Here is a 13,096-nt window from a genome sequence, read left to right as displayed (position 1 = left end):
TGTGTCAGCTTATTGTGTGTGTGTGTGTGCGTGTGTGCGAACATGCGCACATGTGTTTAAGGTGTGTGAGTTTCCCGGTCCTCTTCTCCTATAGGTAGGCCTATATCTCCTCTGTTTGTTATAAGACTGGGGTATTTCACAGGTCCTATATTTCATGCCTATATAAACTCCGCCATTCAACTTTCGACCTATCACTCGGTCCACGTGATTGGTCAGGAACATCTTGTTATATGCCATAGCTGCCTAGTGAGAGTGTGTGATAGGCTACTCTGTATCACAGATTATGAATGAACTTTTCAGACCCGGCACCTGCATAAGGTTATTGTGTGTTTTGTGTATAAAGTGACAATGTCCTAGGTGTTATTGGTTTGTGCAAAGCCACCGGGCTGCGCACCTCTGGGGTGACATGTCTGTCTGTCTGGTGAAACTAACAGGGACATCTGCAGGGTACTGTACTTTAACATGGAAACAACAATAATTGAACTTCTCATTATGAATAAGAGGGCGGATCTGATCCTAGATCAGTAGTCCAACTTTGGGACGTTTCGCGAATACGTGCCCTTAACCTTCAACAGATACGTAACCTTCAACAAAAAGGAGATGTAGCCTAACATTTCTATGCTTTCTTTGCTCTCTGCATACACACTCTCTCGTTCTCAGAGTCCTTCCCTCTGTCCCTCTCCCTCTCCCTGTCTCTTTCTCAGAGTCCACACACAGTCTCGCTCCTTCTCTCTTTCTCGGCGTCCTCTCTTTATCACTGGTAGCCCCTCTATCTTTCTCTCTCTACCTCTCTCTCTGGCAACAAGGAAACCGTAAACATGTATGTCCTAGTGCACGAGGGAACAATCAAAGAGACTACAATAAACATGACAATCTCAATTGACATACAGTACAGTGTATTGAGAGAAGGTGATATTGACCTAGTTATAAATCACTGTTCATAACTCTGAATGATCGGCTATGAAAAGACAACTGACATTTACTCCTGAGGTGCTGACCTGTTGCACCCTCTACAACCACTGTGATTATTATTATCTGACCCTGCCGGTCATCTATGAACGTTTGAACATCTTGGCCATGTTCTGTTATAATCTCCACCCGGCACAGCCAGAAGAGGACTGGCCACCCCTCAGAGCCTGGTTCCTCTCTAGGTTTCTTCCTAGGTTCTGGCCTTTCTAGGGAGTCTTTCCTAGCCACCGTGCTTCTACATCTGTATTGCTTGCGGTTTGGGGTTTTAGGCTGGGTTTCTGTATAAGCACTTTGTGACATCGGCTGATGTAAAAAGAGCGTTATAAATACATTTGATTGAATGATTTGATTGAGGATGTAATATTTATGGTGAATATTTCCATGCTGCATATTCATGTAATTAATTATGTTTTCTTGGTTATTTCAAGTTGATTATTTCTGGGCTCTTTGTCTCTCTCTATGTCAGGGTTCCTTAACTGGCGGCCTGCGAGCCAATTTTATTTGGCCCCCCAAGTTTTCTGAGCAAAAAACGAAGTGTTTTTTAAAAATTACTTTTGTTATTGTTGGACATAGACCGTAAAAACACCAACAAATCAACTCCAAGTGATTTTAATTTTGGAAATCTGTTTCAAAGTATTCTCACGCATAATAGAGAGATATACAGTATGTGATCATATACAAATGTAAGCAATGTTTGAAAGGATTATGTTTTAGTCAAATATTAAATCTGTTTGGGCTTCTTGTGGGTTAAATTGCAGTCTACAAATTATTTATAATTATGTCCCGGCCCCCTGACCATCCGCTCAAGAACAAAAATAGGCCCGCGGCTGAATCTAGTCGATGATCCCTGCTCTATGTTCTGTCAGTAGAGAGCTCTTCTCCTCACAGTAAGGCTTTGTTTAATGTCCCGGTCCCTGGCGAGAGCAGTCATGCGTCGGGTCACACTGTGACGTAACCACTAATAATCACACACAGGCACGCACATACACGCGCGCATGCCCACACGCGCAATCCCACAAATGCACACACATACAAATTACAAATGCATACACACACAGAGTCCCCTCAATGTGTCTCTTGTTCTGTCCTGGTGCGGCATGCACAGAGCCCGGTGACACAGGCACACGGGTCAGCTCACTCAGGACACGGGGGTGTTGGGACCGGAGTAATTGGACCCATGCATGAATAACCTCATGTTCCAATAAACTCCCCCCCTCTACATCTCCAAAGAATGGATGGGTCTTGTCTCTGACTGCGAGAATGCAGTCTGATGATGGATTTGACTTCTATTGAATGAGTGTGACTCACTCAAGCTACGACACTTACTTCTTTGATGACAAGCTACAGCAATGAGAGACAACTGAATGGAAGGGTTTTGTTTTAAAGATACAGTGATCGAACACTACAGCCAATCATGGAATCAGAGTTCAAATCCTATTGGCTAAGGGGATTCACTGACCTTTGACCTATTGATAAGTCATGGTCCACTCCAAACACCTTGCAGGTGTTACAATGTTGTCATGCTATTTAGTTGTTACTGTTGTTATGACCTGTCACTTGCCCCTGGGTAGAGCCAGCGCCAGGTATCTCCGTGCCCGTTGTTCCAACCACTGTACCAACCATGCCACCCTACCCCCTGCCGGTGACGCAGAAGGAAAGCACTGTCAAGTGGGTGGAAAGTCCATGCCCATGTAGGTGGTGGTGGTAATAGTTGGCACACCGTGCTCCGCCAACTTGCCAAGCCCAGGTATGCTCACATGGCGCTGCCAACAGCTTCCACCTGGGCGCCAGTGACAAAAAAAGTCGTTATTCCCTGGTATTAGCAGCCGTCTCCAGCACAACAAGACCTTGCATGACTTAGTTACACGCACCACAATCCTGACACCTCAACCACAGCCGACAGACCAAGAAACCACACCAGAGGGGTGAAAAATGCAGAGAGCTTAGTGGGTTTGAGATGTGTGTGCTATAAACGCAGGCAGACCGCTCAAGACTGACTTAGATATTGGAGGTTTGTCCATGTCCTGAGGACGTCCGGAAATACCTTCACAACCGGCCACTAGGGGCAACAGTGAGCACATTTACCATCATAATTAGAGGTCGACCGATTATGATTTTTCAATCCCCCGATACCGATTATTGGAGGACCAAAAAAAAGCTGATGCCGATTAATCGGACGATTTTTTAAATGTTATTTATTTGACCTTTGACCTACTGATTCAGTGAAACACAGAACCGTTCCGTATTTTATCGAACGGGTGGCAACCCTAAGTCTAAATATTGCTGTTACAATGCACAACCTTCAATGTTATGTCATAACTATGTAAAATTCTGGCAAATTAATTACGGTCTTTGTTAGGAAGAAATCTTCACACAGTTCGCAACGAGCCAGGCGGCCCAAACTGCTGCATATACGCTGACTCTGACTGAACGCAAGACAATTTCCCTAGTTAATATTGCCTGCTAACATGCATTTATTTTAACTAAATATGCACGTTTAAAAAATATATACTTCGGTGTATTGATTTTAAGAAAGGCATTGATGTTTATGGATAGGTACATTTGTGCAACAATTGTGCTTTTTTTTTCGCGATTGTGCTTTTGTTAAATCATCACCCATTTGGCGAAGTTGAAGTAGGCTGTGATTCGATGATAAATTAACAGGGACCGCTTTGATTATATGCAACGCAGGAAAAGCTAGTTAACCTAGTAATATCATCAACCATATGTAGTTAACTAGTGATTATGTGAAGATTGATTGTTTTTTATAAGGTTAATGCTAGATAGCAACTTAGCTTGGCTCCTTGCAGCCACAAGGTCCTTTTGATGCTGCTCTCGCCTAACAGGTGGTCAACCTGTCATCGGCCATAATCAGCATCCAAAAAGGCAGATTACCGATTGTTATGAAAACTTGAAATCTGCCATAAATAATCTGCCATGCCGAACTTATTTTTTAAACTTATTTTGTACATAATGTTGCTGCTACCGTCTCTTATGACCGGAAATAACTTCTGGACATCAGAACAGCGATTACTCACCACGAACTGGCAGAAGCTTTTTTTTCCTTTAACGAGATAAGCCTGACGTGAACGACATACTGCTTTCCCGGGAACAGGCCCAAATCCCCGCCATTAGCGTGAAGAGACGACGGAGAAAAAGAGGACGGAGGTTGGGCTGCCTTCTGAGAATTCATAGGCGATCGAATAAACCCCCCCTGCCATCCGTTTTACTAGCTAATGTGCAACCATTGGAAAATATAATTGACGACCTACGAGGAAGATTAAACTACAGGACAATAAAAACTGTAATATCTTATGCTTCACGGAGTCGTGGCTGAATGACGACATTATCAACATACAGCTGGCTGGTTATACGCTGTATCGGCAGGATAGAACAGCGGCGTCTGGTAAGACAAGGGGTGGCAGACCATGCAAATATGTAAACAACAGCTGGTGCATGATATCTAAGGAAGTCTCAAGGTTTTGCTCGCCTGAGGTAGAGTATCTCATGATAAGCTGTAGACTAGAGGTCGACCGATTATGATTTTTCAACGCCGATACCGATACCTGGAGGACAAAAAAAGCCGATACCGATATATCGGCCGATTATTTTTTATTTTTTTATATATATATATATATATATATATATATATATATATATATATATATATATATATATATATATATATATCATACACACACACACATTTTTGTAATAATGACAATTGCAACAATACTGAATGAACAATGAACACTTTTATTTTAACTTAATATAATACATAAATTAAATAAATTTTGTCTCAAATAACATGAGGACATATGTTAAAACGAACCACCAGCTTTCATGGGTCTTCAATATTCCCAGTTAAGAAGTTCTAGGTTGTAGTGCAGAAAGCAGAGCTTGTCTGCATGGTCCCCTGTCAGTCTGCTCCTCCGCGAAATACAGACCTTATTTGAAGTAGATCAAGACATTCTCTATGGAAGACATGAATGGTAAAATAACGAAGGAACCCCTTTCAAGTTCAGACGCAAGTTATTACAGGAATTATAACGCGTCGACTATTTCTCTCTAAACCATATACCTTTGACTAATCCGGAAACTATCACCTCGAAAACAAAACGTTTATTCCGTTCCGTATTTTATCTAACGGGTGGCATCCATGAGTCTAAATATTCCTGTTACATTGCACAACCTTTAATGTTATGTCATAATTACGTAAAATTCTGGCAAATTAGTTCGCAAAGAGCCAGGCGGCCCAAACTGTTGCATATACCCTGACTCTGCGTGCAATGAACGCAAGAGAAATGACACAATTTCACCTGGTAAATATTGCCTGCTAACCTAGATTTCTTTAAGCTAAATATGCAGGTTTAAAAATATATACTTGTGTATTGATTTTAAGAAAGGCATTGATGTTTATGGTTAAGTACACATTGGAGCAATGACAGTCATTGATTGATTGTTTTTTATAAGATAAGTTTAATACTAGCTAGCAATTTACCTTAGCTTACTGCATTCGCGTAACAGGCAGGCTCCTCGTGGAGTGCAATGTAATCAGGTGTTAGAGCATTGGACTAGTTAACTGTAAGGTTGCAAGATTGGAACCCCCGAGCTGACAAGGTTAAAAATCTGTCGTTCTGCAAGGCAGAACGTTCCTAGACCGTCATTGAAAATAAGAATGTGTTCTTAACTGACTTGCCTAGTTAAATAAAGATTAAATAAAGGTGTAAAAAAATAAATAATAATAATCGGCAAATCGGCGCCCAAAAATACCGATTTCCGATTGTTATGAAAACTTGAAATCGGCCCTAATTAATCGGCCATTCCGATTAATCGGTCGACCTCTACTGTAGACCACACTTATCTACCTTGAGAGTTTTCATCTGTATTTTCGTAGCTGTCTACATACCACCACAGACCGATGTTGGCACTAAGACCGCACTCAATGAGCGTATTCTGCCATAAGCAAACAGGAAAACGCTCATCCAGAGGTGGCACTCCTAGTGGCCGGGGACTTAATGCAGGGAAACTTAAATCTGTTTTACCAAATTTCTATCAGCATGATAAATGTGCAAGCAGTGAGAAAAAAAACTCAAGACCACCTTTACTCCACACACAGAGATGCGTACAAAGCTCTCCCTCGCCCTCCATTTGGCAAATCTGACCATAATTTTACAATCAAAAATTACATCAGGAAGCCCCATTGACTCGGTCAATAAAAAAGGGGTCAATGAAGCAGATGCCAAGCTACAGGACTGTTTTGCTATCACAGACAGGAATATGGTCTGGGATTTTTCCTATGGCATTGAGGAGTACACCACATCAGTCATTGGCTTCATCAATAAGTGCATAGATGACGTCATAACCACTGTGACTGTACGTACATACCCCAACCAGAAACAATGGCTTACAGGCAACATCCGCACTGAGCTAAAGGCTAGAGCTACCACTTTCAAGGAGCAGGACTCTAACCTGGAAGCTAATAAGAAATCGCACTATGCCCTCCGACGAACCATCAAACAGGCAAAGTATCAATACAGGACTAAGATCGAATCGTACTACACCGGCTCCGACGCTCGTCGGATGTGGCAGGGCTTGCAAACCATTACAGACTACAAAGGGAAGCACAGCCGAGAGATGCCCAGTGACACTAGCCTACCAGACTAGCTAAACTACTTCTATGCTCGCTTCGAGGCAAATAACACTGAAACATGAGAGTACCAGCTGTTTGGACGACTGTGTGGTCACGCTCTCCGCAGCCAATGGGAGTAAGACCTTTAAACAGGTCAACATTCACAAGGCAGCAGGGCCAGACGGATTACCAGGACGTGTACTGCGAGCATGCGCTGACCAACTGGCAAGTGTCTGTAATACCAACATGTTTTAAGCAGACCACCATAATCCCTGTGCCCAAGAACACTAAGGTAACCTGCCTAAATGACTACCGACCCGTAGCACTCACGTCCGTAGCCATGAAGTGTGCGTGATTTCTGTGCGTGATTTCCTGCAAGACAGGAATGCCAGTGTTCTGCCATGGCCAGCTAAGAGCCCAGATCTCAATCCCATTGAGCACGTCTGGGACCTGTTGGATCGGAGGGTGAGGGCTAGGGCCATTCCCCCCAGAAATGTCCGGGAACTTGCAGGTGCCTTGGTGGAAGAGTGTGGTAAAACATCTCACAGCAAGAACTGGCAAATCTTGTACAGTCATGAGGAGGAGATGCACTGCAGTACTTAATGCAGCTGGTGGCCACACCAGATACTGACTGTTAATTTTGATTTTGACCCCCTTTGTTCGGGGACACATTATTCCATTTCTGTTAGTCACATGTCTGTGGAACTTGTTCAGTTTATGTCTCAGTTGTTGAGTCTTGTTATGTTCATACAAATATTTACACATGTTAAGTTTGCTGAAAATAAACGCCGTTGACAGTGAGAGGATGTTTCTTTTTTTGCTTAGTTTAGTCTCGCTATTGTTATTTTACTGATGCTCTTTAAAACTACTTATTTTATTTCTTATTCTTATTCGTATTTTGTAAACTGCATTGTTGGTTAGGTAAGTAAGCATTTAACTGTAAGGTCTACACCTTTGACTAATAAAATTAGATTTGATATATGTGTTTGAATTTTTGACAGTCCCTGCTCTGCTCAGAGAAAAAAAATGTAGGAGGGGGAAAAAAGAAAACTGGAAAGAAAAAAAACATAGGGCTGTCGGTTGGCTGCATTTTCTGGTTGAGATAAACATTCTGAACTCTAACCTTCAGCTGATTTCAAGTACATCCCTTCAACCCTGGAAGAATGTGCGTGCGCAGCGGGTGTGAGAGATCACACGGGCTCGAGACATTGGTTGTCAAGGGACTGGGAGAGTCTGAGACAGAGGAGACTGCCCATAAAAACACAAGCGGAGGAAACGCTCTTTTTTAGGGTTGTTATAAGGGTTGTTATAAGACACATGCGAGAACCCACACAGAGGAGGGAGGGTGTGCAAGACAGACAGAGAGAAATAGAGAGAGAGAGACGCACACTCACTCAATTTGGAAACACTAAACCGAAGCAGATTTCTGCTTGATAACAACAATGTAATAAACATATTTTGAGCCAAATGACTCTCTTGAATATCAGGTAAGAGTACAGAAACGGCCTGTCACGCAAGCAGTACCATACCATAACACCTCAGTGTAAAATGCGCTCTAGTCCAGTGAGTGGGAAGGGATGGACCTGGCGCGCAGTGGTATGTGTTTTGTCGGGGGGGAGAGGGGCGAATCGAACTCTATGGTTTTGTTTGTTTGTTTACCTGCCTGGTGAAGAGGATGGCGGCGTCGTGGTGGTGCTGGTTGTCGTCGTCCAGTGGGTTCTGCTGGTTCTGCCACTTGCAGAAGCTCTTGAGCGTGGCGGCTGCGTTCTTGGACACCTCCAACCCCTTCTCCTTCTCCGTGACCATGGTCACCTTCACAACGGACAGACGGATGGGGTTCTCGATGCTGGCATGGCCGTACAACTTGGAAGCGATGGAGGCCAGCGTGAGCAGGTAGTGGTGTAGGTCCTTGCCGTACTTCTTGGACATGGACTCGTCAGCGACCAGCAGAAGCTCCACGTGCCTGGCGCGCGAAACTGACCTCTTGCGCCGACTTCCCAGTGAGGGCGGAGAGGCAGGTTTGGAGAACTGCTTCCACCATCTTCTGCCGTGCGCTCTGCTTCGCTCCTTGCCCCTGTCCAGGGTGACACCGTGCGGGTCGCGTTTCCCTTTCCCTCTGCCCTTACGTCGGTGTTTCCTCGATGCATCCATGCGCCCGCGCCCTTCCTTGGTCCCACAGCTCTCGCTCACAGGCATGGCTTCGAAGCTGAAACTCTCCTGCGTGAAGTAGTGGAGAGCGCTCTCTGCATCCTTGTCATCCAGCGAACGCACGTCGCTATTGTGTCCCTTGGCTCGGATGAGGGGTGTGATTGTGTAGCGTGCGTGTTTCAAAGCGAAAAAGCCCTGTAGACCCCCACCACAGAGGCTGAAAACCGCCAGGGACTTGGGGTTGGAGTCCACGGTTCCCCGGTACACACACTCCCGGTGCAGAGGCGCGGCGCTTTCTCCCGCTCCTATCAGGGCCATCACATATTTCGGACTGAAGTGCTGTGACAAAATTGACTCATCCCTCTCCATATCTAATTGAAACCTTCTCCCGTCCATGTAGAGTAGGTAACCAACCTTCCCACCTCCATGGTAAATCCGATCGACGGTCCGCACAACACCCTCTTTTGCAGGTGGAGCGAAAGCCCGGAAAGTGGTGAGACCGGTGGCGAGCACCGCATCGCAGCCAGTATGCAACTCCACGATGCACAGCAAAATAATCCGAAACACCAACATGACTCCAGCAAAAGCACAAAATACACGGGTCATCTTTACCCCAAAACTAGCAGTGCACGGCGAAACATTTATATTCCAACTAAAACAGTAATGGAAACGAAGAACAAACAATTTTCAGAACAGGTCCCGTTTGAATGCGCATGGTCTCGATATCCAGAATTCCCATGAAAAGTGTAAAAACACAGAAAAATGAAGGCATCGGAGGGTATGGAAGAAAAGACGTCGCGGAGATGTAAGAAAAGAGCAGCGGAGAACAGGGCTTGAGGACCGAGCTGAACTTGGAGAACAAAACACAAAAGTTTCCTCTTAATAGAGGAGAGAAAAAAAGTCCTGCCCCTTTGCACTCACTCGCCACTCTACCCCCCTCTTCTCTCTCTCTGCTGCGTTCTCGTGTCTGCCGAAATCAAAGCAAAGTCAAGTGCTGGAGGCTTCCGAGTCTGGAGTCCCACTCAACTCCATTTTTTGGTCCTATCCCCGGCGCCGAGACGCAAACACAAGAGTAAAGGAGCACTATAACAAAGCATCTTTCAATAATGTCACCCATATCTTCAGCATTCCCACTAGTGGGGACAGCAAGAGCGTGGCAGTCTATCTGTGTGCGTTTTTAAGCGCGCGAGCGTGTGTGTAGTCTAGATATGAGCGCGCGCAAGGGCTCAATTCGCGGGTCATCCATCAAAATCTTCTTCCTTTGTGAGATATAAAAAAATACACCGTGTTTTGGAAGTCCATATAAAAAAACGTGCCGTCATTTACAGTCACAGGGAGTGCTATGTTATATACAGTCACTCTATGTACTGCTATGGAAAACCAGCGCTATAATACAACGCTCCAGCTACCCCAGTCGCCCGCGGGTTTAGCCTACTCACTGTACAGAATAACGGCTATTGTGCGATGGGAGCAGGGGCATTCTCTCTGGTGATGTGTGGGTCTATTGGAGCTCATTTCATCATCACTACTACCAGCCACACAATGTCAACAATAACAACAACACCAGCCACCACCACAACTCATAAGCTTCCGCTCTTGTTATAGTAGGCCAAATAGAAAATAGCACTCTTTATCTCAGCATTTGAATGGGTGTATTTAACACTTGTCTGTTATTTTTTAAACTTCCTAAGTGTGTCTCTTTCAATTATTGAAGGGGCATTTGTAACAGTGGGCTGTGGAGTGTCTGAAGTCAGAATTATACAACTGTGGAGATGGATAATTTATGGCATTTTCAGAATAGAAGTTCTCACAGTTCAACTGTCTCAAAAAGTGTGTATGTCCTGTCCTATATCCACAATGCTGGGAACACATCTTTCTCTTTGTGTGCGGGAGGAATTTCCTCAACATCCTGACGTTGAAGAGTTGCTGTTGTGTCTTCTTCACCACGGTCTCCAGGTGGTTTGACCATATCCGCTCCTCTGAGATGTGTACGCTGAGGAACTTGACGTTTTTGACAATGGGGCCTCCACGACGGCCCCATTGATGAGGATGGGGTCGTGCCCAGCCTGGTTCCTCAAGTTCACAATCAGTTCCTTTGTTTTACTGATGTTGAGGGAGAGGTGGTTTACCTGGCACCACGCCATCAGAGTGCCTACCTCCTCCCTGTAGGCCGTCTCGTTGTTGGCAATCAGGCCTACTACTCTCGTGTAGTATCAGCGAACTTGATAATGGAGTGGGAACTGTGTAAGGCCACACAGTCGTGGGTATACAAGGAGTACAGGAGGGGACTGAGGATGCACTCTTGTGAGGCACCCGTGTTAAGAATCAGAGTACAAATCAAATTTTATTGGTTACATACATGGTTACATGTTTAGCAGATGTTATTTTGGGTGTAGCGAAATGCTTGTGCTTCTAGTTCCGACAGTGCAGCAATATCTAACAAGTAATATCTAACAATTTAACAACATATATGTCACGCCCTGACCTTAGAGATCCTTTTTATGTCTCTATTTTGTTTGGTCATGGTGTGATTTGGGGTGGGTATTCTATGTTCTATTATTTGTATTTCTATGTTTTGGCCAGGTAGGGTTCTCAATCAGGGACAGCTGTCTATCGATGTCTATGATTGAGAACCATACTTAGGTAGCCCTTTCTCCCACCTGTCTTTGTGGGAGGTTAACTTTGTTTGTGGCACATAGCCCTTTAGCTTCACGGTTGTTTTGGATTGTTTATTGTTTTTGTCGGCGTCATAATAAATAAAGGATGATGTACGCTCACCACGCAGCGCTTTGGTCTACTTCTGTTGACGGCCGTGACAATATACCCTATACACACAAACCTAAGTAAAGGAATGTAATTAAGAATACATAAATATATGGATGAGCAATGTCAGAGCGGCGTAGACTAAGATATTGTAGACTAGTATAGAATACACTATATACATATGAGATGAGTAATGCAAGATATATTAACATTATTGAAGTGACATTATTAAAGTGGCCAATGATTTCAAGTCTGTGTATATAGGCAGCAGCCTCTCTGTGCTAGTGATGGCTATTTAACTGTCTGATGGACTTGAGATAGAATCTGTTTTTCAGTCTCTCGGTCCCAGCTTTGATGCACCTGTACTGACCTCGCTTTCTGGATGATGGTGGGGTGAACAGGCAGTGGCTTGGGTGGTTGCTGTCCTTGATGATCTTTTTGGCCTTCCTGTGACATCGGGTGCTATAGGTGTCCTGGAGGGCAGGTAGTTTGCCCCTGGTGATGCGTTGTGCAGACCACACCACCCTCTGGAGAGCCCTGCTGTTGTGGGCGGTGCAATTGCCATACCAGGTGGTGATACAGCCCGACAGGATGCTCTCAATTGTGCATCTGTAAAAGTTTGTGCGGGTTTTAGGTGACAAGCCAAATTTCTGACAAGCCAAAGGGGCTGTTGTGCCTTCTTCGCCACGCTGTCTGTGTGGGTGGACCATTTCAGATTGTCAGTGATGTGTACGCTGAGGAACTTAAAACTTTCCACCTTCTCCACTGCTGTCCCATTGATGTGGATAGGAGGGTGCTCCCTCTGCTGTTTCCTGAAGTCCACGATCATCTCCTTTGTTTTGTTGATGTTGATTAAGAGGTTATTTTCCTAGCACCACACTCCCAGAGCCTTCACCTCCTCCCTGTAGGCTGTCTCGTTGTTGTTGGTAATCAAGTCTACTACTGTTGTGTCTGCAAACTTGATGATTGAGTTGGAGGTGTGCTTGGCCACGCAGTCATGGGTGAACAGGGAGTACAGGAGGGGGCTGAGCACACATGCTTGTGGGGCCCCAGTGTTGAGGATCAGCGAAGTGGCGGTGTTGTTTCCTACCTTCACCACCTGGAGGCGGCACATCAGGAAGTCCAGGACCCAATTGCACAGGGCGGGGTTCAGACTCAGGGCCTCAAGCTTAATGATGAGCTTGGAGGGTACTATGGTGTTGAATGCTGAGCTATAGTCAATAAAAAGCATTCACATAGGTATTCCTCTTGTCCAGATGTGATAGGGCAGTGTGCAGTGTGATGATGATTGCATCGTCTGTGGACCTATTGGGGCGGTAAGCGAATTGAAGTGGGTCTAGGGTGACAGGTAAGGATAGGTCGAAGAGGTTATGTTGCCTACCATCACCACCTGGGGGCGACCCTTCATGAAGTCTAGGACCAGGTTGCAAAGGGAGGAGTTCAGTCCCAGGTCCGTGAGGAGGGACTGTCAGTGTGTGGGTGTGTCTTGGCAATTGATTGTGTTTTCAGGGAAGTGTGTGTGTGTCAGGGGTGTCATGCATGTGTGTTTGGAGAGAGCTGAATCATACATAGCATTCTAGGGCC

At 45.0% G+C, this 13,096-nt stretch overlaps 1 protein-coding gene across 1 annotated transcript in view; it reads right to left on the bottom strand.

Annotated features, from left to right (window-relative positions):
- The window catches only part of LOC139532095 (A disintegrin and metalloproteinase with thrombospondin motifs 5-like), a 29,688-nt gene extending 19,650 nt beyond the window's left edge, over window positions 1–10,038 (bottom strand). The window contains exon 1 of the mRNA XM_071329235.1: window positions 8,261–10,038. Within this exon, the coding sequence (XP_071185336.1) occupies window positions 8,261–9,355 (1,095 nt within the window). The 5' untranslated portion in view covers window positions 9,356–10,038. The remainder of the gene's footprint in view (window positions 1–8,260) is intronic.
- Window positions 10,039–13,096: the final 3,058 nt, after the last annotated feature.

This window comes from Salvelinus alpinus, chromosome 10, assembly GCF_045679555.1.
Source record: "Salvelinus alpinus chromosome 10, SLU_Salpinus.1, whole genome shotgun sequence".
Taxonomy (NCBI): Eukaryota; Metazoa; Chordata; class Actinopteri; order Salmoniformes; family Salmonidae; genus Salvelinus; species Salvelinus alpinus.
This window is presented reverse-complemented; position numbering and strand designations above follow the sequence as displayed.